Raw genomic sequence first — 25,117 nt, 5'->3', positions numbered from 1 at the left:
GTGTGCGACGCGGACGGGGTGGCAGGGCGTCGCGGAGTTCAAACCTGCGCAGTATCGACGATGAAGGCGACACATGCAACGCATGGCACGGCTGGGAGAAGACGGCGAGGGTGGCGGGATGGGCGGGAGGCATGTTGAGCTGCAGCTCGGCGGAGACGGGCGACGGATTCCAGACGGCGATGCCGTCCCGGAATGGGTCCAGGGATTGCTTCTTTTTCGGTAGGATCGATTGCCTGACAGCGATCATTTACGACGCCAAAGTCCTGTTCAACTTGCGGAGCACAGGTCCTGCTCCTCCATTGGCCACAGTGCCGTCCCATCGGAACGTTTAGACGTTCTTGAAAGTGTTGGGCTATATATTCATTTGAAAAATGAGCTCCACTTCACTAGCCAGAAGTAGATAATGTGCACTTACCTGACCCCCGCTACGAGCTCGAAGGACTTCAGGACTGCACGTCAATGATAACATGGAAGTCCGAGTCGAAGCATGGTATAGCAAAGTCTCGGGACCGAAAGGATTACGCATGGAATAAGCTAGCCAATCTCGAAGTTCCTCAAGCTCACCCGCTGCCAGAGATCGTCGGCTCGGTGCTGGCGGTGTAGAGGTCCGCGACAGAGTGTTCCTGCCGAAAGAATACTCACTGCCGTGTCTGCGACTCCGAGTCTAAGTTGAACGTGTCGTTACGTACGATGCGCACTTACTCCCTCCGGCACAAACGAATGCCGACACCATGGGATGATATCTCTCCCGAGAGGCCAACTGAGTAGGTCTCAAGAGAGTACTTGTTGAGTTTGCCCGACTACACCGTGCGCCGTGGTTGCGTGAAGGTGTCGGTCCCGCCAAAGAGGCACCCATCATGACGCGTGACGCGTTCTACGAGACGCGTCCCGTCACGCAGCATAGGTCACCCTGGAGCTGCGCCGAGAACGCCGATCGCATGGTAGCGTTGCCACTAGCCATCCCGCTCTCTCTTCCTCCCAACGCCGTGCCCATCTGCAGCCCTATGCAGCAGACAATTTGCAAGGCCCAAGTACTGCTCGTTACCGTGATCAGTCTAGCTCGTTGACCGCCGCCAGTTCGCCGCACCAGCCACCTCAATCCACACATCGGATGCGCACAATTGACATGCTCTCTAGCTCCCTCGATCGCGCTAAGCAACGTACAGACCAGCGGCACAATCTGTGGCCTCTCTCTCAACGCCTATATGCATAAAAAGTCAAATTATCCTACACGCAGCACATATACAGGGATGCGAACCAGCAAGGTTAGATATCGTTCATGTGACCCTCCGTACTCCCTGCCCATGGGAGCGATTGCGCAAACTGAGGACTTCATGACGGCACTTGTTGCCTACTCGGTGATGATAGATCCCTGACAAAACAGACCTCAACTCAAGCTTCTCCTCGGGCAGAAGAGGCGTACTCACTCACCACTGCGTCTTAATATACTTGTCTGCTTAGTGAGACTCTCGAGCTCCTGGACGCCCCGCCGGTATACTTAAGTGCCCCACCGCGAGCATTCCTGGTCGCACGCACACCTACACACTCACCAGCGACCACTAGCAGCAATGGCCATCGCCTCCGTCCTCACCCCGCACGACGTCCCCGCCACGCTCAACTACTACGCCCCTACTGGCGACGAGGCGCCGTACCGCTACATACACCTCACCCCGCCCCCTGGCAAGCCCGAGCACAACCTCGGCGACGACCCACGCCCGGTCGTCATCAACGACGCGCGCGGACGCGAGGATAAGTTCAGCCTCGACGTGAACGGCTTCCAGTTCGCGCGCCATGTTAGCGCCGAGAAGGAGTTCGTGGACGAGGAGAAGATCCGGGGCGAGTATTACAAGGAGATCGAGCAGCTGCTCAAGGACGTGTCTGGGGCGAAGAAAGTGGTCATCTTCGACCATACTATCAGGTCCGCAGTCTCCGGCGTTTCGCGAGAAAGCGTACTGATGCTGCAGGCTGCAGGCGTCACCACGAGAAGGACGGCACGCTCCCAAGGAACCAGACCCGCGGTCCTGTGGTACGCACCGCCCGCCCCCGACCCAGAGACCCACTCACCCTGGCCCCACAGGAACGCGTGCACATCGACCAAACCTACGAAGCGACCGTCAAGCGCGTGCGGCAGCTGCTTGGGGACGACGCAGACCGCCTCCTGCAGTCGCGCGTGCGCCTCATCAACGTCTGGCGCCCCATCGCGAACCCCGTCTTCCACAAGCCGCTCGCGGTGGGCGACTGGCGCTTCCTTGACGAGCAGCACGACCTCGTGCCCGTGCGCTACCTGTACCCGGACCGCGAGGGCGCGACGTTCAGCGTGCGCTACAACCCTGCGCACCGCTGGTGGCACCTCGCGCAGCAGACGCCGGAGGAGGTCACGTTTATCAAGTGCTACGACTCGGAGACGGACCGCGCGCGGCTCACGCCGCATACCGCGTTTTGGGACCAGTCGAGCCCGAGCGATGCGCCGCACAGGCAGTCGATTGAGGTTAGGGCGTTGGTGTTCGATGAGGAGTAGAGAGTCGCGAGACAGGGTACCATGGATGTATGATGGTGTAGCTTGACGGAATTGACGAATGTTCGCGATACACCGACTGCGGCGTACCAGTGAAAAGACCTGGATGATGCAATGCTAGTAGAGCAACAGACAGTAGCAGAAAACAGCGCAAAGAAATCATACAACATCACTCGCTCATCACCGCATCGGCACTCTCCGCCTCCGCCGCCTCGACCTCCTCCTCCGGCGCCGCGTCCGCCTCGACCGCCTCGCCCTCGACCTGCACGACCTCCCCGCTCTCCGCCTCCCATCTTGCGCGCAGTCCGACCTTGAACGTGACCATCCTGATCCCGATGAGCTTCAGCAGCTGCGTCTGCTCGGGCGTGAGCACCCGCCCCGCCTCGCACACCGTGTGCGGCACGTCGAGCGTCGGCACGCCGCGGTCCATGCGCGTGCGCAGCCCCAGCTTGCGCAGCTGCGGCTCCTCGTTGTGCGGGAACGGCTCGGGCGGCGTCGCGTGCTGCTGCATCACGGGCCCCGCGGGGAGCACGACCGCGCGCGTCGCGCGGTTGCCGGTGCGCGCGAAGTCGGGCTGCTGGAAGTCCGCGAACCAGTCGACGACTTCTTCCGGGGCAGTGTCGGTGAAGAAGAGCCCGACTTGGCCCTTGATTTGCTTGGCGAGCTTGTGCAGCCCGAGCCGGTGCTCTTCTGCGGGCGTTGCGCCGAGCGCTTTTGCCATGACCGCGCCGCGGCCAAAGAATATCCGTGCGGTGCTGAAGACGCGTGGTTGGTGAATTATAGAGACGGCGTAGGAGGAGGAGGGAAACGTACTCTTTCCATAGTTTCCGGACGGTCTTTAGGTGCGAATTGCGCATGTTGCCGACCTCGAACAACCAGCAGTATTGCCATTTGTCGGCATTTTCTTGGATCTACCGCGTTTGGTGAGCGGACGAGCGGGCGCGAGTGTATGGAGTGAGACATACCTCCTGTAGGAACACGTTCTTGTCCTCTCTTGTCTTCTTTGCGACCTTGGTCAACGAGACTGCATCGACCGTTAACCCGCGTCCTCCCGCAGAACAAGCACCAGAGCGTCCTTACCGATTTTTGAGCGTTTCGACTTGGGCATAGCGGTAGATCGGAGTCAGATACAGTCACCAGATGTATGGGATCCAGTTTACTAAGCAGTGTACAAGCGAAGCTAGACGGACGTCGAGGACAAGGAAAGCGGCAGGAGAGGAGAATGGCAGCAGTCCAGACTGAGATCCTCCGCGAGACTTTGCGAGACGGAGGGGCAGGCGCGCGCCGATCGAGCGTTCTTGATCTAATCTCCAAATTTTCTTACAGCACCGATCTGCGCGCAAGCGCTCAATCTAATCTCTAATCTTCCCTCCCGACCGCCATGGTGGCTGAAGCGTCCTCCTCGTCCCTCGCCGCCCTCGAGGCCGCGCTGCTCAATAGCCCGGGCAATGTGCCATTGCACAATCGCTTTAGAGCGCTGTTTACGCTCAAGGCGCTCAAAAACGACGAGGCCGTCGATATCATCTCAAAAGGTGGGCATGCACGCTCGGTGATCGGTTTATGCGGAGTATTGACTTGAATTCCTAGGTTTCGCGGATGAGAGTGCGTTACTCAAGCACGAGCTTGCGTACTGCCTCGGACAAATGAAGAACAAGAGGGCCATTCCGATACTGGAGACCGTGCTCGCAGAGGAGAAGGAGGATCCGATGGTCCGCCATGAGGTTCGTAAGTTGCTTTCCCCTGGAGGAGAACATTCCGGAGGTGCTAACCGCTGCGTTTTGTTTGTTCAGGCGGCTGAAGCATTGGGTGCAATCTCCTCCCCATCATCGATAAGTATCCTCAAGAAATACCTGAACGACCCCGAGCGCTGCGTGCGCGAGACCTGCGAGATCGCGCTCGCCAAGATTGAGTGGGACAACTCAGAAGAGGGCAAGAAGTCTCTACAGTGGGCTACGGATGCTGCGGAGCAGTACGTAGTTTGCCTCCAAATTACCTTCACGCGTGTGTGCTCATACGGACTTCAGAACCTACACCTCCATCGACCCCGCACCTCCAAGCTCCGGACTCTTCGCAGGGCAGGGCGCAGCCAACGACGCCTCACCCGAGAACGTCGCGAAGCTCAGAGCCACCCTCCTCGACACCTCCCTCTCCCTCTTCGAGCGGTACCGCGCGATGTTCGCACTCCGGAATATCGGCACACCCGCCGCAGTAGATGCACTCGCCGCCGGCTTCGCCGACGACAGCGCGCTCTTCAAGCACGAGATCGCGTTCGTGTTCGGCCAGCTGCTCTCCACACACTCCGTCCCTGCACTCCTCGCAGTGCTTCAAGACTCGCGGGAGTCTGAAATGGTGCGGCACGAGGCTGCGGAGGCCCTTGGGGGCATCGCTACCCCCGAGGTGCTGCCGTATTTGAAGGAGTACATGGCGAAGCCGGACGCGCCGCGCGTTGTTCGGGAGAGCTGTCAGGTCGCGATGGATATGTGGGAGGTTTGTCACTGCGTTCGTTCTCCACGGATACCTGTACTGAACTTCGTCCTCGCAGTACGAGAACTCGGATCAGTTCCAGTATGCCAATGGATTGGGCGAGAACGCGGGCACCGAGCAGCCGGTTGGTGCTTGATGAACCTTGAGAGCAGAAGTACGTCTATGTGTAATCTTATGTCTCAAAGGGGCTGTACTGTAGTGTTAATAAGATAGGAATACAAAACATGTACAAGAGTGAGGTCATGAGGGGCGCACATGGCTACAACTCCCGCCGGGGGCCATGTGCACCTCAGGCCTCAGGCTAGGCCTCAGGCTCCACCAACCTGTGCAGGAAGCTTCATGCTCAACTTAAATATTGTATGTTGGAGTGGCGCCGTCGGGCAGTACTGTCCCTTCAAGCACTATCCTTCCCCGGGATTCCTCTCCTTTTCTCTTCTCCTCCAGTCTCTTGCCCATCCACACCATCTACCCATTACAAATTTTTCCGGCGCGTTTTTATCAACTCAGGTGGAGCCCGCGCTTGTATCACGATGACCATTTCGTGGGCGAGGATGTGTTTTGCGTCACTGGTGGTATAGCATTACTCCCCCAAGTCAGCCCCCGTTGCAAGTAACGTCTATTAACGAGTCTCTAGGATTTCCTTTCCAGCACATCAACATATCCAAAGCCCCTACAACAATCCACCACCGCCAACCTACACAGAGACGACGAGATGGATCAGTGCCGACTGCCCGTAGAAGTCTGCGAGCGAATCATCGATTTCGTCGGCTACGGCCGCTCCGACAGGTTCCACTTCCCATCGCACCCCAATGACCTCCGCGCATGCGCGCTGACCTGCCGCAACTGGCTTCCCCGCAGTCGTCTCAATCTGTATCGCTGTGTTTGGTTTCAGGAGCGCTGCCAGCTCGAAAGAGTCTCTCAAAACATTGCCGATCATCCCTTTCTTGCGGAGTTTGTGCAGGAGCTCTTTCTCGGGCGGCCGTTAAAGGAGAATCCGGAGCAAGGGCATCATACTGGTGCGCTGGAGATACGCGCACCGGCAAGTCGCTTTCAGCGCGATCTCAAACTCACAAGCGCGAAGAAGCCGATGAAGGACCACTACATACCCTTCGCCGAGGACGCCCTCGTTCGCGCCCTGCGGAACGTCCGGATCCTTACACTCAGTCACTTTCCTTGGCACGCACTGCATCATCGGTACCACGAGACTGCCGCGCAGTACCGCATAGTCGAGCTCAACATCATCGGCGCATGCTTCAAGACTCTCCCGGACCTTCTCCGTGTTGTCTGGGCCTTTCGCCATCTGCGCACCCTCAGACTGATCGACATCAAGTTTGAAGGGACGCCCAGTATAAATTTGGAGAACATCGTCCAGAAGAGGCCTAGGGTGTGCCTTGAGCTCACGGATTTACACGTCGTAGGAGTGAGTCGATTCAATTCTTGTCGCGAGCGACCTATCGTTCATCGTCGTGGTACATCTCAATATAGGCTTTTTTCCTCTCCAGGACGAGCTCCCTTCCGTGCGGATGTCTCGGGCGAATATAACCTACCTCACGTTGTCGTGGGTGGAAACGTCGTGGGGGGAGATATACACAATCGAAATGAATCGTAAGCGCATAACCCTTACCACATACGGTCGCCGATTCGAATTTTGACCTGCCTTGAGTGAAGATCAGGTCCCCTACCTTCGCTCTTTACCAAACCTTCAGGAGTTAACGTGGCGACTCGTCAAAAGCTCTACCCCATGGACCTCCGAGGACCTCACCAGTTTCTCACTATACGTCGGCACGGTTCTTGGGATGAGTCTTCACCAAGACAGCACGCTCGCCCAGGTCACTCTGCAATTCGAACCACGCGCAGCGACCGCAAGTATGACGCGGACACAGTTCCTCAGGAACGTGCTCTCTCCCCCCTTCGTCGGCATCTTCAAAAGGTTCCAGCGTGTCCATCGCCTAGAACTACTCCAGCTCATCGTCCCCGAACCTAAGTGGTCCAAATACGATGCATGCTGGTGGAGGAAGCAGGCAGCCCGGCGGATGCCCTATACTGAGGTCGCCGCGCACGTTGATACCTCTGACACTGGTGAGTCTCGGCGTACGTCAGTGCGCTACACTAGCTACACCCAATCGAGCCATGCTCATTCTTTGCTCCCGACTCAGATGCATCTGAAGTGTGGAGTGACGAAGGCCTCGTTCACCCGAAACCGTCCGAGAACCTCAGGCGGGACGAGCTGTCCTGGCCAGGAGGCGCAGTGTTCTCCTTTCGTGACAGGTTGAGCCATTTGTCCAGATATCATCAACATGTATCATGTTGACCGTTCTCTTCTAGTTGGGTATCTAGTACCGCTGCGCAATTTATGCAGAGGCTCAGTACGCCCAACAAGATGTTCCGAGTTAACAAGAGGGCTCTTCTCACGTATAGGCTCCCGACGGCGGTATCGTGAACGTACATTACTTTCCTCCAGGCAAGTCACATACCAGCTCGTAGTGCCACTCGTATGCTCATGCTATCACAGGCGCGGCCGTCCATCTGGATGACGTTTCCGAAGGGTGTTTGGAAGAGGCTCCTAGTATCTGTTTTCCCGGACATGGTCGGATTGGCGGGAGATGTCGGGAAGGCTGGAGCGCGTTCATTTACACCGTGAGGGCTTACGGTACTTTGAGCACAACGTCTATAGCTGCGTGAGCGGAGAAGGTACCTGGAGATATGTCTATAACCGGCACAAGGACTGCTTCCACCAGAAAAACATAGTACGCCGTTTACACAAAGGATTGCAGAAGGGAGCGTGCTCGACCTCCACGCAAGATCTGACCACGAAACTTCGGAGCAGGCCGTCATCAGTGTCATGCATTGCACTACAGAGCGAATTACGCATTGATCCTATAGCTATGATTACAACTGATACGCCAACTCTCCCTCTTAAAATAAAGGGTTTTCAACCGTCGAAGGTGAAGCTCGCGCCAACCTTGTGGGCACCCTGGGTCGCGGGGTCGTTCAACCGCTGGGTGTCCAGGGCAAGACCAAACGACGCGCGAACGCCGGGGCGGAGCGACTGCGTGTAGCCTGCGAGAATAGTTGGTTAGGACCTGTAAGAGGTGCATATATGCGCGAAATACTGACCGAGAGCAAGAATACCGGTGTTGTTGATCTTCGCCTTGACGAACGCAGCCGCGTCAAGGTAGACCTTGGCACCAACCTCGAGGCCGACGTTGCCCGAAGGCGACGCACGGGTGTCGTAGACGGCCTTCGCGCCAGCCTCGACGTCGGGGTTGACGCGGTGGTAGTAGCTCGCGGCGAACGTGCTGAGGTTGCCGAGACCGTGGAGGGTGACGGCGTACTCGGGCGCGCTGTAGCCGATGGCGGTCGCGTACTTCGTGATCTTGCCCTCGGTAACGTTGTACGACGCCTCAGCACCGACGAGGAAGCCGTCGCGACCGATGACGGTGTCAGCGGTGAACGTGGGGCCCTGGCGAATGCGAACACGCAGATTGGAAAATAAGGTCAGGTGAGCGCGCCATGTCACGTCATCAGGTCGCGGAGACGCGCACCTTGAAGACGTCGAGGAACGCGCGGGTGTGGAGGCCGGGCTGCTTGTAGGTGGTGGTGAACAGCGCAGACTTCGCACCGGTGTTGGGGGTGAGCGCGGTCTGGAGGTCGAGCTTGACACCCTTGGCGATCTGGTTGTCAATCTCAACCTGGGTCTTTAGGATGTTGGAGGTCGTCCAGCCCTGGGTGAAGACGAGGCCGTGGGGCTTGTTGAAGAACTTGGCCTCAATGTCACCGCCGATGAGGCTCGACTTCGCGTCGCGGGCGCCAGAGACCTTGAAGGCGACATTGGTAGGCGTCACGGTCTTGACTTCGAGCTGGACGTTGCTGATGGGGAAGTCCTTGCCAAGGAGGTCGTTGGACGACTTTCCGAGATCCTGGACGCGTCGAGCGCATGAGAAAACGCCGCAGAGACCGTGGACGACGACGAGCTCGTACCTTCCAGGACGGGGGGACGGGCTGAGGGAGAGACATGGCGAGAGGAGTAGTGACGTTGGCAAGAAACGTTGGGGCGCGGCGACGCTTTAAGGCGCCGGGAAATCCCGGATCGCGCCCACGCGCCTGGCCAGCTCACGTTCGTGGTCTCCGCCGCCCCCCAACACACGTACGCCAGCTGCCACCAGCTGCTCGCCATCTCCTCGTCCATCATGCACCCCCTCCTCGCTGCAGCCAACCGCCTGCGCGATACGTACGCAGGAACGCGCCCAATCGACATTGATTGGTCGCGTTCGTGCCGCTAGAACCCGCGGGCGCTCCGACGACGCGTTCGTTCCCGCCAGCACCAGCGGGTCGCGGTAACAACGGAACGGCCCCGGCACCCCTCCTGCGCTGAGCACACCCAATCGCCCAGCTCGCAGCTATCTCAGTCCGCGCTGAGCTCGCGCTCTCGCCCCGGTCTTCCGCGCGTGCCTCTCGCTGAGACTGAGAGCGCACTGGGCATGTCATCGCTGACGCCCCTCGGCGGCTCATTTCGGTCATTTTCCACGCGGTTCCCGTCGTTGCTGGTGTCCCATTCCCGATATGGTACCCACGCAGCAAGCCTTCTACTGCTCCCTCGCTCTCTCTCCCGCTCTCCAGCATCTCTGCTCCCTTTCTCTCGCACCCTTTGCTCCTCAGCGCGCCTGCCTTGCACTCGCACCGCTCTTGACACTCGTCGCGGTCTCGCCACCTCTAATTTAACCCTACGCGCTACGATGCTCAAATATATCACCGCAGATGTGCGTATACGTGCTGCTAACCCTTTGTGCCGTGTACTCATCGCGCGCATAGGAGCTCGCTGCGATTATCAAGAGCGACAAGGTCTCTGGCAAAGACTACTGCGTTATCGACGTCCGCGACGACGACTATATCGGTGGACACATCAAGGGCGCGCAGAACGCGCCCTCGAATCAATTCTATGTCCAGGTGAACGACCTCGTGCAGAAAACCAAGAACGTGCCCATCGTTGTTTTCCACTGCGCGCTGTCGCAAGTACGGTGTGTGCCTCTTCCTTTTCTTCTAGTCGCGACTGTCGCTAATTTGCCTTTGTGTTCAGTGGCCCCAAAGCCGCACGAGTACGTTCGCTGCGCGCTGACATTCATGGACAGTATGACTGACGGTCGATGTAGATCTACGCCGAAGCGAGAGATCAGCTGGAGGGAGACGGCGAGGACATTCCTCACCAAGTCCTCGTCCTCCGGGGCGGTTTCACCGACTTCCAGGCGAAGTACAGAAAGGACCCCGAACTCGTCGAGAATTGGAGTAAAGAGGTCTGGGGTCACCCGGAGTGGCTGTAGTGGTTGGAAGGAACAAGACGGCCTATGCTTAGAAGTGGAATACTGGTGGACCTGTAGGAATATAATGGTAACGCGCCCAGCGGTCGTGATTAAGCTTGGATTCCTGCGCTACGTCTGCATTCGCCAGGTATAGACGGCTCGGGATGCTAGATATATAGCTTAAGAGTGAGACCGCGGCACGAAAGCGATTCATCCCTCGAGGTTGAGGGTCCGTGTGCAACGCAACTAGTGCTGGTAATGCATCTCAGGCAGACTTTTGCTCACTGGTAGACGTGCCCTCCTCCGGTTTGACGTACCGCTTCGGCAACGCCTCGATGACCTGCTGCAGCCGACGTCGCTCCTCCTCCCTATTGCGCTGGCATATCGTCCTGTCCACCCACCAAACGTCTCATGAGCTCCCCGCGGGATGTAGACATAGCGCACCGCGACGCACCATGAGCCAAGGGAAATCAGCATGAACGACCCAACAGCCCAATTTGACGCGACCAGAACGCCTGCCGCACGCCCGTTCAGCTATACCGTCGCGAATAAGATGTGTGTGACGAGCAGATACGCACTGGCGGACATGCCGCGGATGACCCCAATCCCGACGCCACTCGCGATGCCGCTCAAAAGGCTGTTGCGCGCGCACGGTATCTCGTTGATGTGCGAGAGGTCATCGCGCACGGAGACTCTCTTCCTTAGGTGAGCCTGCGTTAGCGTCTTGGTTGTGCGCGGGCGCGGTAGATGCGTGGGCGCACCTTGAAGGCCTCCTTGAGGTCGCCCCAGTAGCTCCCAGTCGTTTCGACTTGGTGTACGAGGCGCTTCGGTGACGAGGCGGGCGCACCGGACGTAGATGAGGATGGGCTCTCAGACGTGCTTGCGTCTGTGGAGGACATGGTGGAAGCTGGTGGCAGAGGCAACAGACAAGCAGAGAGCGCGCAAGCGTGCGTCGGGACATGTTAAGCGCTCATAGACGCGGCACCTCGGGGACCTCTTCCGCTGCACGGGCGCTCCGAAAATTCTGCTCACCGGACGCCGAAATAAATGCGAAAGCTCATACACGCGGTGTAGTAATTAGCAACGGGTGTAAACCGGCACCCACCTCTATGTATTCAGCGTGTAGACACAGTTCGACTGAACGAATCATGGAGAAGACCATCCAAACAAATATTGCTCTCATTCCATTTGAACCGCGTAGCTTCCAGCCAACTGGCCGGTCACAAACACGCAACAAAAAGAACAAGACCAAACAGATCCCCCGACGACACAAGCCGATACTGCAGTGGCAAGGTCATCGCGCCCCCGGGTTGCAAGCAGAGCCCAGCGGACAGGGGCGGCAAAAATTAGATAACCAATAATGGGGCCGGTGGCCCCATAATAGTGGTTAAACTATTAAGAACAGATACTACACTTGATCTAAGCCAAAAGGCCAGAGTGGTAAGGATTCATGATGGTCGACGGGGAGCTATATACCGGAGGATGGGCGCGCACGGACCATTTGGCTGTTTGGGCGTTGTGGAGGCAAGGAGAGTGGCAAGGGAAGGTCGAGTGGATGCAGCGGACGTCGCTTATTTGCAAGCATTAATGGGGTAGTGGTAACCTGGGTCGTTGCCATCGACCCGCCGGGGGTTCGATTCCCCCTTAATGCACTTACTACTGGTGTTCCTTCCGCCTCTCGGGGCGGGGGAGGTGACACACAGTACGGTTTGGTCGGTTTGATTTGTATTCTTTTGCTCACAACATCTAGCGAATCCCGACTAAGCCTCACTATGCCGTATACTCCACCGCGCAATGTCTCAAAGACATATATATGCGCACGATAATCAAGCATTCATGAAATTTGCACATCCGTCTAGTGATACATGTTACTCTATCCTAGGCCTGATCAATCGCATGGCGCCTCCGGGCTCCCTATATGGGGTTCCCTGGGTGGACAGAACTCTCCATTGCAAAGGACCCCAACACGGACTGCTTCAGCTCCTTGCCCGTAGCCTGGTCCCCCAGAATACCGTCCTCCTTCGGGTCGGTCTCCTCCCGTGCGCCCTCCTTCAAACCCTGGCCCCCGTAATCACCGCCTTTGCGCTCGAAAGGCTGATTCTAGACACGCACGTCAGCACGTTGCGACTAAGGAAGACAACCAAGGCGTGAACTCACATGAGGAGGGTCTTGCATGTATTCTTCATGGATGTCTCGCTCGGTGACGTGTGGACGGTCTACCGTCTGGAAGGGCTTTTTGAAGGTGTTTACCTCGTCGGTCATGACTGTGCGATCCGCAACGTCCTGGCGGCGAGTGCTCGACATAATGGCAGTAAATGGTAGGGTTCGAAGAGAAAAGATGGTTGAACGGGTGTGACAGGGCGCTGAGTGAGTCGTTGTGTGGTTCTGTAGTCTCGCTGCGGAACCAGGCTGCTTCTTATACTGGCAGCGCGGGAGAGGAAGGTAGGAGATGCGTCATGGTGATGTCAAGTTTGACGAAAGAACCCGCGGCAGTGGACCCACAACACCAACCTGCGCCAATATCACGGTTCGCGCGCCACCATGCTGGGCTCCGGCCACCTTGCAAGGGTTCCTCTGCGTCTTGTACTTGACACCCTGATGTCCGACCGATTAAGGCTCACGTCCGACGAAAATCATCGGCGGCACTCACTAGAGCTTGAACAGGCCAAAGTTTGAGGCTTTTGGGTGGCGCATGCGCTGTAGTAGTTTCCAGACTGTTCGTCATCCGGACGAAGAGCGCGTGAAGACGCCGTCAATTAAGTTCCATTATATGCTGCATGTTGTATGGGGTACGAGGGTATGTTCTCGTTAGAGGCTAGCCTGCACTCGTAGGAACTTCCGCTTCGCGCCGGGCGTTCTCCTCCTCTACCTCCTTCGCCAGCCGATCCAGCATCTCTCTGTTCTCCGGCTTACCCATCTCTGCTTTCCACGCGTCCGGATTCCGTAGCTTGAAACCTAGCGCACGCTTTACCTGCCCGACGTACCCGACCTCGCTCACCCCACGCGCGATCGCATCCATGCGTCGCTGGCGCAGGGACATCAGCGCAAGCCTATGAGCGGGCGGCCGCCCACGCATCTGCTTGAGCAGCCGATTGGTCATCTCTCCCCGCCGCTCCCGTTCGCGCTCGCGCGTCTTGTTCTCGATCCTCGCGCGCCGTGCGGACTTGATCTGCTCGAGCAGCGCAGGGGGGAAGGGCATCCGTGACCGCCGCCGCCCTTGGTCGAAGGACCGTTTAATGTCCTGGAGGTCATGCGTTATGGGTGCGCCTGAAGAGGATGCGTCAGCATATGCGAATACTGGGGTCAGTTTCGTGGTGCGTACGCCAGCTGTCGCCATAGACGTCGAAGGCGCCTTCAAATGGGGCGCCGTTTGAGCCTCGAGCGAGATTTCGCTCAAATTCGCTCTCTGCGTCGAGATATTTCATCTGCTCTTGCAGTTGCTCTTGCTTAGCCAGCCGCCTTTCGCGCGCTTTCCGCCGCCAGACGATCATGCCGGTGACATGTAATGGCTGGGGCCGCATTCGCGGTAGGGGCCCGTGGAGTATAGTAGGTTTGATGTATGCACCAGTCAGAACGGGCCGCGTTCGCAAGCGTTCCTGCCATGCCTGCGGTGGGGGGGTAAGGACGGAATGGCCCCCTGCAGAAAAATGGTGAATTACCAGCTCGTTTCGGAAGCGAGCCCCGGTCTCTGCTTGCAAGGCTGCCCCCTGGATCATTCTGCTGTAACGCGCGCAGACGGCATCGAAGTGTCTGTCGCCCGCCTTAACCTTTTGGAAGACGTCCCATCGCTACGCGTGCATGTTACTGGTAAGGTGTTTTCTCTAGAGAGAAACCTGCGTATTGAACATACCGCATAAGCTGTCCTCAAATACCGTGTAACGTCTCCTTGTTCACGCGCACACTTGCGCTCGCGGAAGAAGTCACGCATATGCCCCCTGATCTTCACAGAGAATGCATAAGAAAGTGGTTCGTGATGATAGTTTTCGTGCATTGGAGTGGAATGGGGCGTACAGTGTCCGTGGGTGCGTCGCGCAGGACTCCTCGGTAGAGCGTCCATAATGTTGGAATGCGATGTGCAGGTAGTCTCGTCAGAGGCGCGCGAAATTGGGTTGGACGCAGCTGGGAGAACAACGCAGCAAGGCGAGCACGGTGAGCTAGAGACTCGGGAGAAGGGAGTGGTATCGCCATGCAGCCACAAGAGTCAAACGTTGGCGGCTTCCTCAGGGATTAGCTGGTCATAGAATACGCGGCCACAGAAGAAACCAGGGAGACTCAAGAGTTGGCTCAGGCCAGGAGGTTGGTGGAAGGTGGAAGCGTAAAGGCAGACGAGTGCGTCGCAGCCCCTCATGCGCGTCTTGCGCTGCGCCAATCACATGTCTGTCTTCCCCACACTCTGCGGCAGCGCTCAGTCTATGTCGGACCACCATCCTGCTCTGCACCCGAACGACCTCTTTACGACGTACGACTTCTGACTCTGAGCTAGTCTTGAATACCTACCAGCAAGAGGATACCCTGTAAACTGGGAGGGCCACGCTTCGACTTGTCTTCCTATAGCCTCAACTTCTCGTGCGGACCACTCGTGTACCGCGTGCCAGACACTCTGGCTTGAGGCCCCCACTTTCTCAGGACCAGGAGACAATGGCCACTCTTGACTACGTCGAAGTACCATCCTATGCCACACGTCTCCGCTCGACCGACTCCCACCATGACCTCCGCCCTGCCCCCAAGGTGGTCACCACTCTTCCTCGGCCAGAGCATTCCCCCGTCCGCAGTGCATCACCAATGCCCATGACGCAACCCATGTCGCCCACCAAGACGGGATCTAACCTGACCTCCATGCTGCTTACGTCTGCGCTGCAGTTGCCCACCAATGCGCCTTCGACCCCGCATACGTATGGAGCAAAGAACGGTGCACCGCGTCTGCTCAGCACACGAGACCCATTATCAATACCTATCACGACCACGAACTTTCGCAAGTTCGTCGCGAAGAGTGGACCTGTCTTCTGGCTTCAGGATCGAATCGAGGAGATCATTCTCTGGAAAAGGGGCTGGAAGTACACCGTCGTGTGGATGGCAGCCTACGCATTTCTGTGTGAGGCAAATGTTGTACCACTCCAGTGCGCTGCGGCTTACACGATATATCATTCTGCAGGCTACTTCCCGCGGCTAGTGTTCTTGTTGCCCCATGCTGTCATCCTTGGTGTTCTCCTCGCCACACACCCGGCAATACGTAAAGGAGAGAACCTTGACGCGCCGCCTAGAGTGACCCAGCCCATGCCGCCCACTCAACCCGCCGAGGGCAGCGCCGACTGGCTCGCTAACTTGCAGGCAATCCAGAACCTTATGGGTTCGGTGTAAGCTTTCATGGCAATCGCACATACGGATTAGGATCGCTAACATCCCGCTCTCATTCGTTGATAGGTCCGATGCCCATGACTTCGCGGCGAAGTTCGTGCCGTATCTGACGTACTCGTCTCCGTACACTACGGTCATTCTCTCCATCGGCTTGGCTACCTTCTTCCTTCTAATCCCCGTGGTGCACATGCTTCCTATGCGCGCTACCTGCCTGGTACTCGGGCTTTCCCCCTTCTTCCTGACTCATCCGTTCACGCAACACACACTCTTCCCTACACTGCAATCCGGCTTCCGTCACATGGTGAACGCGATGCGCTTCCGTGCCTTGCGCGTCGTCGACGACGATAACCTGGAGGACAAGCATTGGCGGACGGAGCTCCGCGAAGTCGAGCTGTGGGAGAACGAACGCTGGGCCCCGGGGCCTAACGGCAGCTCCGAGGAGAGTGTGACGACGGAAGGGGCTTGGAGCAAGACGAACCTAAAGCCGGGGGAACGCAAGGCGTGGACTCGTGGACGGGATGGATGGAGCGGGGTGTCCGATGACGGGAGTGGCGAAGTAAGGTCAGCACGTTCCTCGCGTCTTTCGCCCAGGATGGCTCTAGGGCGAACTCTGTCTGACATCCATCCCTTGCAGCAGCAACCTCACGTTCTCCCTAGGCGCAGGCTGGGTATTCGTCGAGACCGAGGACTGGCGGCCCGATATAGAGGGTTCCTGGATCGGCCCGGGAGGAGCAGACGAAGGTGGGCAGTCTCCATACCGTTCTTATGACCTGACTCAAACTTCACGTCGCTCTTTAGGTGGCTGGGTGTATACGAACGATGCCTGGCTGATGCCGCACCCGTATCCACTAGAAGAGTGGAGGAACTCTGGTGGCATGACGAGAAGGCGGCGCTGGATGAGGAGAATATACTATCATCCTTCGGCTTCTTTGTAGGTTGGTCGGTATAGGATATGTCCTTTTTTGTGTATGCTGCCCACTGCCATTACGGTCCTCAGCTGGCGGCACCTTCCAAGTGAGTGAGTGCGTTTCATAAGTGATTGCCGAGGAAGAGCTAACTGGACGGTTGCAACAGCACATACGTCACAATCAGTGAGCACGTTGAGTTTTTTCACGGATGCGGCTCCTCTCTCTCTTTTTGAGGATCGCCGCCTAAGTTTGGCCGATGCATGGAACACCGGCAGCTACATGGACAGAACGCACACCCGCGTGTCCTCAATTTGTACTGCTATGGCACGAGTGACTTCCGGTTGGTTAACATAATGCGCTGCTAGAGGGCCTCAACAACAGTCGGACACTCACCGGACTTACTATAAAACACGCACGTCCACCCGCCTGAAGAGCTTAACTGCACCCCAAAACAACACCGAGCATCATGGCGATCCCCCTGCACTCTCTCATGAATGTTCCCTGCGCCTTCGCAATATGCTTCCTCGTCTTGCTGTACTTGCGCTCTGTCATCTCTTGGAGGGCTCGCGCACGCGGCAGGCCGCTCCCTCCCGGGCCCAAGAGGCTCCCCCTCGTCGGGAACTTGTTGAGCATCCCGCGGTTCAAACCGTGGCTCGGTTTCCGCGATCTGACTGCGCGATATGGTGAGTCGCATTAGGCTTTCGAGACCTACCTCACCTCGCTCACCTTTGTTCTCAGGTGAAATCACATATCTCGAAGTTCTCGGCCAATCAATCCTCGTCCTCGGAAGCCCCAGCGTCATCTTCGAGCTGCTCGAAAAGCGTTCCGCCAACTCATCCGACAGGACAGTGTCGCCCCTCATACAGCTGTGCGTGTTTTCCTTCAAATATACCTCCCATCAGCGGTAAGAGTTGACGTACACGCTGCAGTGCGGGACAAGGCTACAATTTCGCGTTCATGCCGTACGGTCAGTACTGGAGGCGCCACCGGCGAGCCTTCTGGCAGCATTTCCACTCCGGAGTGTCGGAGAGCTACTGGCCTATACAGCAGGCCTACGCACGCGACTTCCTGGTCAAGCTCCTCGATAAGCCAACGCAACTCCGCGACCTCATCCGATAGTGAGTCTCATCTCTTTCCGGAGGTTGATGCCCAGTTACTGAACACAGCGTGACGCCGCATTTCATTATTTAGCAACTTCTCTGCTGCTGCGATGAAGGTCGTGTATGACGCCGAGATCGTGGACGAAAAGGACGACCGTATCGAGATGATCGACGTCGGATTCGCAGGCTTGCGGGAGCTCACCGTCTCCGTGCAGATGCTGCTCGAGTTCCTGCCTGTCCTCGGACACCTACCTGACTGGATGCCTGGCTCGGGCTTCGCCCGAACCCTGACAAGGTCGCAGGCGCCGAGTGACCATCTAGTTCACGTCGAGTTTAACACGGCGAGGACTAATGTGGTGAGTCAGATATTCCTACAAATAGCACGCAGAAACGCTCGATCGACCCATAATCTACAGGAGCAGGGAGCGAAAGGCGCATTCCTTGTCTCGGAGTTGCTTGCTAGACTTGGGCAAACCACGCAGACCAAGGAGGTCTTGGAGGAAGACGAGCTAATCTCAAAAAATGTCGCCGCCGTGGCCGTGGAAGGTACGCGACCGGCGCTTTGTGTAGCTCATAGACTCATCATTTCGCTCACTTTCTAGGTGGCTCCGATACGGTCAGTCATGAGATTCTGTGGCACGCTTCTTCTGAATATCCATGCTCATTCTTATTGACAGACCTTTTCCACGGTGGAAGGGCTCTTCCTCGCTCTCTCACACCACCCAGAAGTGCAGAAGAAGGCGCAAGCCGAGTTAGACACAGTCGTAGGCCCGCACCGCTTGCCCGAATTCAGCGACCGCGACTCGCTCGTCTACATCAACGCCATTGTCAAAGAAGCATTGCGTTGGCACAATGTTCTCCCGCTCGGTGTTGGGCACAGGACTGTGGAGGATGACGAGTTCCACGGCTACTTCATTCCCGCCGGCACGACAGTCATCGGGGGCGTATGGTACGTACCTTTCCGACAACAAGACCCACTGTCTCATATCACTGCGACCAACAGGGGCTGCGCGCACGACCCGGCGATTTATCCTGACCCGGACACGTTCAACCCAGATCGTTTCATCAAGGATGGGCAGTTGGACCCTAATGTTCTGGATCCCGCCTCTCTAGTCTTCGGATGGGGCCGACGGTACGTGGGCCATTACTCGCTGCACGTATGATGTTACAACTCGAACCCTTTCGCCCACAGGATCTGTCCCGGAAGATTTTTCGCCGACGCTGCGCTCTTCATCACTGTCGCCTCGCTGCTGCACACCTTCGAGATCACTCCGCCTCTCGACGCCTACGGGAACCCCATAAGGATCGAATTGAATGCGTCCCACGGATTCCTCTCGTATGCCTACCCCGCATCCGCGGTTAGGTTGATGCGCTTACATGTTCTACAGATATCCAGTAGATTCCCGATGCACCGTGAAACCTCGGTCGCCGGAAGCTGCTGCATTGCTGAAGACTTCTCATGCGCAGGAGATCTCGGAGGAGGCCGTGTAACTGATGTAAAGCAAACCTAACTCTACGAACGACTTGAATCTCTTGACCCAAACCACGATATGCCGATGTGAAGACTCCGCTGTGAAACATAACGATATCAGATCAAGGATTGTGTTGTTCTCCGCTTTAAGTCAGCCTCTCTGTATACTGATAGCTAACACCTTATTCGTGAACGTTGCACTTTCTCGCGATGTGGGATAAGACTCATAAGAAGCACGAAGAGGGGTATCCACGGCATCTATGCTTTCCGGTGGGCACCGCACGGTGGTTCTTGGCAGTTCTGACCGGGTTCTCATACAGGAGCGAACTACAACCCGTAAGATATTGAACCGTGGCTCGAAGTGAAGCGCCTGAGTCCAATAAGCTCGCCACACGTTCCAAGTAGAGAGCAGTCGAGGCACTGCGAAGCACGACTACCGTTATATGCGGCGGATTTGATCGGGGGCTCCAAGGCCTCCTGTGAATTTACACGTCTCATAGACTCCAAAACGTACGGGTGCTGTTGTACGTCAGGGGACAAGGTGAGTGAAGAGCGCATCATTTCCACGTATACGTAAGGCTCAAGGAGGGCGTTTTACGTCTCGCCAGCTTCCTGCTCCTCATTATAGACCAAGCCGGTACCTCGACAAGCCTGATCCGGAACGCATCTATGAACAGCTCTATGAACCTACCAGCTTACAGGCTCAGGGCTTGCCTATATAGCTCCTCCCGGTGTTCATGGACCCCAACCCGCACACGTCTCGCTTCCGAAGAGCAATGCTACACTCACAAAGCTCTCTGTTGACCATTTCCTGCGCCCTTGCAGCGTCGGTTTGCCTCTTGCTCTTCCTGCGCTCCATGACACGATGGCATGCCCGAGTGCGAGGCCGGTCACTTCCCCCCGGGCCCAAGCGGTGGCCCTTCATTGGGAACATGCTCGACGTCCCCATGTGGAAGCCATGGTATGGGCTACGCGACCTGTGCGAACGATACGGTGAGTACTTGCTAGCCTCAGATAGCGTGTATGACCACTAGTTTGTGCCCACTAACAATACTCCGATTTTGCAGGAGAAATCGTTTACCTCGAGCTCCTGGGCGAGACGATGGTCATCCTCGGAAGTCCCGGCGCCATACACGACCTTCTTGACAAACGCGCAAGCAACACCGCGGACAGAGTGGAGACACCGTTGATACCTCTGTGCGTCCATCACCTTCGTGGACTCTGATCTCAGACGTTTACGTGTAGTTCCCCGGGGCATTTTACAGCGCCGGCCACGACTTCAATCTTGCCGTGATGCAGTATGGCCCACGCTGGAGGCGTCACCGTCGCATGCTGTGGCAACAGTTCCACCCTGGAAAGGTGGACAGCTACAAGCCTGTACAGCGCGACTTCACGCGCAAGCTCCTCGCGGGCCTGCTTGAGAGACCCAGCAAGGTGAAGGAGCTGCTGCAATAGTGAGTGTCTTCGCGCGCGGCTCTGCTCCAAATTGTGGGCGTCACCAACCTTCTTTCTTTCTTAGCCAAATTATCGGGACAATGATGAAGATCACGTACGACATCGATCTCGCGGACGAAGATGACGTGCGGATCGGCTACGCGGACAGAGCCTTCTCAGGGCTGCGCGAGGTCACGGCGCCTGTCCAGTTCCTCCTGCAGCACTTCCCGCTCGTCCAGTATATTCCCGCGTGGTTCCCTGGGGCGGGCTTCCACAGGGTGCTTGCGGAGGCGAACCCCCCATGCGCGTGGATGCTCGACGTGCCATTCTCGCAGGCAAAAGCTGATGTAGCTGAACCGTATGGTCCGAAAGAGGCGGGGCCAATCGTGGCGGAGCTCTTGCGTAGGATGGAGACCTCGCTTAACGGCATGGAAGGCGATTCGGAGAGCGAGGAACAAGTCGCTAGAAATGTTGCCGCCCTCATCGTCGAAGGTGTGTGACTTCTTTTCGCTCAAAATGCCCTGCTAACAAAAGCACTGTTTCGTAGGTGGATCAGACACGGTTCGTTGCTCTGCCTTGTGTGGCTGACCTTGTAACGAATATTTGCCATAGACCGTCTCAACCCTCGAGGGCCTCATCCTCGCTCTGTCCCTCTTTCCGGAGGTGCAGCAGAAGGCCCGGGCGGAGTTGGATGCCATTGTCGGTGCCCACCGGCTTCCCGACTTCGACGACCGGGACGCCCTTGTATACATCAACGCCGTTGTCAAGGAGGCCTTGCGCTGGCACAACGTGTCTCCGCTGAGCATAGCTCATGTTACGGTAGAGGACGACGAGTTTCACGGGTACTTCATACCCGCAGGCACGACTGTCGTTCCCAACGTTTGGTATGTGGTTTCCCTTGGTACCTGGAGCGAACGCACGTCAAAATACTGACGAATACGATGTCCTAGGGCATGCATGCACGATCCACGCATCTACCCAGAGCCTGAGAAGTTCTGCCCGGAACGATTCATTGGCAAAGACGGGAGGCTGAACCCGGACGTGCTGGATCCCGCGACGCTGATCTTCGGGTCGGGAAGAAGGTACGTTTGTGGCTTGCGTTGGACGTCAAAGATGGTGATAGACTGACCGACGTATAGGATCTGTCCGGGCCGCTACTTCGCAGATGCGGCTGTCTTCCTGACCGCAGCGAGCGTGTTGCAAGTCTTCGACATCGGCCCGCCAAAAGATGAGAATGAACGTCAAATCAAGGTCGAGTTCCAGGCGTCTCACGGATTCCTGTCGTGCGTAATATTTCCGGTCTTCCCGCCGCGGTAACCTCTGACGATTTTGAGCTGTAGATACCCGGAGGACACTCGCTGCACGATCAAACCTCGGTCAGCGGAGGCGGTGGCCCTCATCCTTGGGAATCAAGAAAACAGGGCCGCAACTGTACAATGTTAGGTGTTTCGGCGAACTGACATTCTCCCGCAGGCGACGGTCATTACTGCGTTCTCCTGTCGCAGCTCCGTTATGTCCATTTGTATGAGTACGAAAGATATGGAAAGTTCCCGTGCTCCGTGTTACGTCGTCAAAAGGAAGGCACTGCGAGGTCGAAGTTGGACATCACAAATTGACCGTCAGAGATGCAATCCGCTGTGGACAGCTCGCGAAGATAAGTTTGAGGCTTGAATCTGTCGCGATGTGGGATAAGATTCATAAGAAGCATGGAGGGGGGTGTCTACGACCTTTAGACTCTCCGGGGAGTACCACTCCGATGTGGTTTTTGGCAGTTCTAATCCGGCTTCCATACAGGAGCGAACCACAATCCAGGAGATACTGGTCTGTGGATTGATGTGAAGCGCAGTCCAACACCACACATTCCGAGGCAAGTGCAGTCGAGGCACCGCAATGCAGGGCTACCGTGACCCGGGTTATATGCAGGGGATTTGACTGGGGGCTTCAAGACATTTTTTTGAAGCCACACGTCTCATGTACTCTAGAAAGGACGGGTACTGTTGTACGTCAGGGGACAAGGTCAGTCAATCTACTTCCTGGTCCAGTCAGAAGGGCCTGTCATTCCAAGCAAACGTACAGCTCAAGGAGAACTTGTACGTTCTACGTTTTCTGACTCCTCATTACAGACCAAGTTGTAACCTCGACAGGCCTGATGCGGAACACATCTGTCAACCTGTCACCTTACAGGCGCGCCGGGTTCTGGCTTATATAGCTCCCACCAGTGCTCATGGGCTTTAACCTGTCCCGCACTGCGAGTCTCACTTCCTGGCAGCAATGCCACACCCACTAAGCTCTGTATTTACCCTTGCATGCGTTCTCGTGGCGTCGGTCTGCGTCTTTCTCTGGCAGCGTTCCATCATACAACGGCGCGCCCGACAGCGAGGCCGGCCGCTTCCCCCTGGACCCAAGCGGTGGCCCATTATCGGGAACATGCTCGATATCCCCACATGGAAGCCATGGTACGGTTTGCGTGATCTGTGCGAAAAATACGGTAAGCACCTTGTTTGGCTCAGACAGTGTGTATATGCCCACTCAGCATTCTCTGACCTCTCAGGGGAAATCGTTTACCTTGAACTTCTGGGTGAGACAATGGTCGTTCTCGGAAGTCCCGGCGTCATACACGACCTACTCGACAAGCGCGCCAGCAACACCTCGAACAGAGTGGAGACACCCCTGATATCACTGTGCGTACACCTTTTTCGCATTTTTGGGTCTCAGAGGATGCCTCACAGCTCTTCGCGGTCCCATATTTCATAGTGCTGGCCATGACTTCGATTTCGCGATGATGCAGTATGGCCCACGTTGGAGACGTCACCGGCGCATGCTGTGGCAACAGTTCCACCCGGGAAAGGTGGACAAATACAAGCCGATACAGCGCGACTTCACGTGGAAGCTCCTCGCGGGCCTGTTGGAAAACCCTGGCAAGATAAAGCAGTTGTTGCAATAGTAAGCTTCGTCTCAGCCCGTGGCTCTGCTTGTGTGCGCCGCTAACCTTAGCGTTCTTTAGCCAAATCATCGGGACGATGATGAAAATCACGTACGGAATCGACCTTGAGGACGAAGACGACGCACGGATCGGTTACGTGGATAGCACCTTCTCCGGCCTGCGCAAGGTCACCGTGTCTATGCAATTTCTCCTTCGACACTTCCCGCTCATCCAGTATCTCCCCGCATGGTTCCCCGGGGCGGGCTTTCACAAATTATTTGCGGAGTCGAACCCGCCGTGCGCGTGGATGCTTGATGTGCCGTTCTCGCAGGCGAAAGCTGATGTAGATGAACCGTCGATAGTGGCGGAGCTCTTGGGTGGGATACAGACATCGCTCAGCGGCTCGAAAGACGATTCGGAGAGCGAAGAGCAAGTCGCTAGGAATGTTGCGGCCATCATCGTCGAGGGTGTGTAACTTACATCTACTCGGGATGTCCTGCTGACCAAAACATTGTTGCAATAGCTGGATCAGATACGGTGAGTTGCTATGTTTTGTGTACCTGACGTTGTGATTTATATTTGCCATAGGCCGTCTCAACCCTCGAGGGCCTCATCCTCGCTCTGTCTCTCTTTCCGGAGGTGCAGCAGAAGGCCCGGGCGGAGTTGGATGCCATTGTCGGTGCCCACCGGCTTCCTGACTTCGATGACCGGGACGCGCTTGTGTACATCAACGCCGTGGTAAAGGAGGCCTTGCGTTGGCACAATGTGTCTCCGACAAACATAGCCCATGTGACTGTGGAGGACGACGAAGTAAACGGGTACTTCATACCCGCCGGGACAACTGTCGTTCCCAACGTTTGGTATGTGTTGTCTCTGGGCACCTGGAACGTACACGGATTAGAATACTAACGAATACGGTGCACCAGGGCATGTATGCACGACCCACACATCTACCCTAAGCCTGAGAAGTTCTACCCAGAGCGGTTCATAGGCGAAGACGGGAAGTTGAACCCGGACGTGTTGGATCCCGCAACCCTCATCTTCGGGTCGGGAAGAAGGTAAGTTGGCGGCTTGTGTTGGACGTCAAAGATGGTGATGTACTGACCGACGTACAGGATCTGCCCGGGCCGCTACTTCGTAGATGCAGCGCTCTTCCTCACCGCAGCGAGCGTGTTGCAGGTCTTCGACATTGGCCCGCCAAAGGACGAGAATGGATGTCCAATCAAGGTCGAATACCAGGCGTCTCACGGGTTCCTATCGTGCGTTCTGTTTCTGTTACTCCCGCCGCGGCTATTCCTGACGGTCTCGAGCTGTAGATATCCAGAGGACACCCGTTGCACGATCACGCCGCGGTCAGCGGAGGCGGTGGCACTCATCCTTGGGTCCCAATGAAACAGAGCCTCAACGGAGCAATGTTAGGCTGGAAAGAGGCTGATGGCGCGGTTCGGGGTACTCACCGTTTCACACGTATGCCACGGTGTTCCATCCCGTGTTCTGTCGTGGTTCCGTTATGTCCATTCGTATACCAGGGGTGCACTATCAAGTTCTCGCGCCTCGTATAGCCTTGTTCTGGGTGTGACACCGAGCGGCCAGTCCGACTCGGAGTCCCCCAGCAAAGATAATTCTATTT

At 56.8% G+C, this 25,117-nt stretch overlaps 10 protein-coding genes and 1 non-coding gene across 11 annotated transcripts; 7 read left to right on the top strand and 4 right to left on the bottom strand.

The window, feature by feature from the left end:
• Positions 1 to 1,568: 1,568 nt before the first annotated feature.
• TRAVEDRAFT_36792 (uncharacterized protein) lies at positions 1,569 to 2,518 on the top strand (the record flags this gene model as incomplete). Its single annotated transcript, XM_008039093.1, has 2 exons — positions 1,569 to 1,949; positions 2,078 to 2,518. 2 exons carry the CDS (start codon positions 1,569 to 1,571, stop codon positions 2,516 to 2,518), a joined length of 822 nt encoding a protein of 273 aa, XP_008037284.1.
• Positions 2,519 to 2,684: 166 nt separating this feature from the next.
• Positions 2,685 to 3,623, bottom strand: TRAVEDRAFT_122352 (mRNA turnover protein 4-like protein; the record flags this gene model as incomplete). The annotated part of the gene is made up of 4 exons (XM_008039555.1): positions 2,685 to 3,270; positions 3,329 to 3,426; positions 3,481 to 3,539; positions 3,596 to 3,623. The coding sequence occupies 4 exons, from the start codon at positions 3,621 to 3,623 to the stop codon at positions 2,685 to 2,687; spliced, it is 771 nt and encodes a 256-aa protein (XP_008037746.1).
• A 270-nt stretch (positions 3,624 to 3,893) lies between these two features.
• TRAVEDRAFT_166724 (ARM repeat-containing protein) lies at positions 3,894 to 5,208 on the top strand (the record flags this gene model as incomplete). Its single annotated transcript, XM_008039554.1, has 5 exons — positions 3,894 to 4,047; positions 4,103 to 4,236; positions 4,306 to 4,484; positions 4,540 to 5,002; positions 5,058 to 5,208. The coding sequence occupies 5 exons, from the start codon at positions 3,897 to 3,899 to the stop codon at positions 5,133 to 5,135; spliced, it is 1,005 nt and encodes a 334-aa protein (XP_008037745.1). The 3' UTR covers positions 5,136 to 5,208.
• A 2,723-nt stretch (positions 5,209 to 7,931) lies between these two features.
• TRAVEDRAFT_46679 (voltage-dependent ion-selective channel) lies at positions 7,932 to 9,016 on the bottom strand (the record flags this gene model as incomplete). Its single annotated transcript, XM_008039195.1, has 4 exons — positions 7,932 to 8,059; positions 8,117 to 8,462; positions 8,545 to 8,919; positions 8,981 to 9,016. The coding sequence occupies 4 exons, from the start codon at positions 9,014 to 9,016 to the stop codon at positions 7,932 to 7,934; spliced, it is 885 nt and encodes a 294-aa protein (XP_008037386.1).
• A 332-nt stretch (positions 9,017 to 9,348) lies between these two features.
• On the top strand, positions 9,349 to 11,207 carry TRAVEDRAFT_28567 (Rhodanese-like protein). Its single transcript, XM_008039037.1, has 7 exons — positions 9,349 to 9,759; positions 9,812 to 10,017; positions 10,077 to 10,095; positions 10,150 to 10,685; positions 10,751 to 10,811; positions 10,875 to 10,992; positions 11,058 to 11,207. The coding sequence occupies exons 1-4, from the start codon at positions 9,736 to 9,738 to the stop codon at positions 10,315 to 10,317; spliced, it is 417 nt and encodes a 138-aa protein (XP_008037228.1). The 5' UTR covers positions 9,349 to 9,735; the 3' UTR covers positions 10,318 to 10,685; positions 10,751 to 10,811; positions 10,875 to 10,992; positions 11,058 to 11,207.
• Positions 11,208 to 11,877: 670 nt separating this feature from the next.
• On the top strand, positions 11,878 to 11,948 carry TRAVEDRAFT_t74. The gene has a single exon. It is a non-coding gene; the product is annotated as a tRNA-Gly (tRNA).
• A 262-nt stretch (positions 11,949 to 12,210) lies between these two features.
• Positions 12,211 to 12,600, bottom strand: TRAVEDRAFT_19807 (uncharacterized protein; the record flags this gene model as incomplete). Its single annotated transcript, XM_008038970.1, has 2 exons — positions 12,211 to 12,396; positions 12,454 to 12,600. The coding sequence occupies 2 exons, from the start codon at positions 12,598 to 12,600 to the stop codon at positions 12,211 to 12,213; spliced, it is 333 nt and encodes a 110-aa protein (XP_008037161.1).
• A 450-nt stretch (positions 12,601 to 13,050) lies between these two features.
• On the bottom strand, positions 13,051 to 14,587 carry TRAVEDRAFT_166711 (uncharacterized protein). The gene is made up of 5 exons (XM_008039553.1): positions 14,308 to 14,587; positions 14,147 to 14,236; positions 13,956 to 14,084; positions 13,619 to 13,901; positions 13,051 to 13,563 (listed from the first exon to the last, which is right to left on the bottom strand). Exons 1-5 carry the CDS (start codon positions 14,482 to 14,484, stop codon positions 13,112 to 13,114), a joined length of 1,131 nt encoding a protein of 376 aa, XP_008037744.1. The 5' UTR covers positions 14,485 to 14,587; the 3' UTR covers positions 13,051 to 13,111.
• Positions 14,588 to 14,934: 347 nt separating this feature from the next.
• TRAVEDRAFT_121988 (uncharacterized protein) lies at positions 14,935 to 16,586 on the top strand (the record flags this gene model as incomplete). The annotated part of the gene is made up of 5 exons (XM_008039552.1): positions 14,935 to 15,388; positions 15,449 to 15,650; positions 15,718 to 16,212; positions 16,286 to 16,392; positions 16,450 to 16,586. The coding sequence occupies 5 exons, from the start codon at positions 14,935 to 14,937 to the stop codon at positions 16,584 to 16,586; spliced, it is 1,395 nt and encodes a 464-aa protein (XP_008037743.1).
• A 439-nt stretch (positions 16,587 to 17,025) lies between these two features.
• Positions 17,026 to 19,150, top strand: TRAVEDRAFT_46673 (cytochrome P450; the record flags this gene model as incomplete). Its single annotated transcript, XM_008039194.1, has 10 exons — positions 17,026 to 17,242; positions 17,298 to 17,427; positions 17,489 to 17,677; positions 17,751 to 18,015; positions 18,076 to 18,205; positions 18,262 to 18,275; positions 18,337 to 18,608; positions 18,663 to 18,791; positions 18,852 to 18,995; positions 19,048 to 19,150. 10 exons carry the CDS (start codon positions 17,026 to 17,028, stop codon positions 19,148 to 19,150), a joined length of 1,593 nt encoding a protein of 530 aa, XP_008037385.1.
• An 837-nt stretch (positions 19,151 to 19,987) lies between these two features.
• On the top strand, positions 19,988 to 24,879 carry TRAVEDRAFT_121046 (cytochrome P450; the record flags this gene model as incomplete). The annotated part of the gene is made up of 9 exons (XM_008039551.1): positions 19,988 to 20,123; positions 20,198 to 20,327; positions 20,396 to 20,584; positions 20,650 to 21,056; positions 21,112 to 21,125; positions 21,177 to 21,448; positions 21,515 to 21,646; positions 24,603 to 24,746; positions 24,804 to 24,879. 9 exons carry the CDS (start codon positions 19,988 to 19,990, stop codon positions 24,877 to 24,879), a joined length of 1,500 nt encoding a protein of 499 aa, XP_008037742.1.
• Positions 24,880 to 25,117: the final 238 nt, after the last annotated feature.

This window comes from Trametes versicolor (assembly GCF_000271585.1).
Source record: "Trametes versicolor FP-101664 SS1 unplaced genomic scaffold TRAVEscaffold_5, whole genome shotgun sequence".
Taxonomy (NCBI): domain Eukaryota; kingdom Fungi; phylum Basidiomycota; class Agaricomycetes; order Polyporales; family Polyporaceae; genus Trametes; species Trametes versicolor.
The sequence above is the reverse complement of the archived record's forward strand: the minus strand, read 5'-3'. Positions and strand labels throughout refer to the sequence as shown.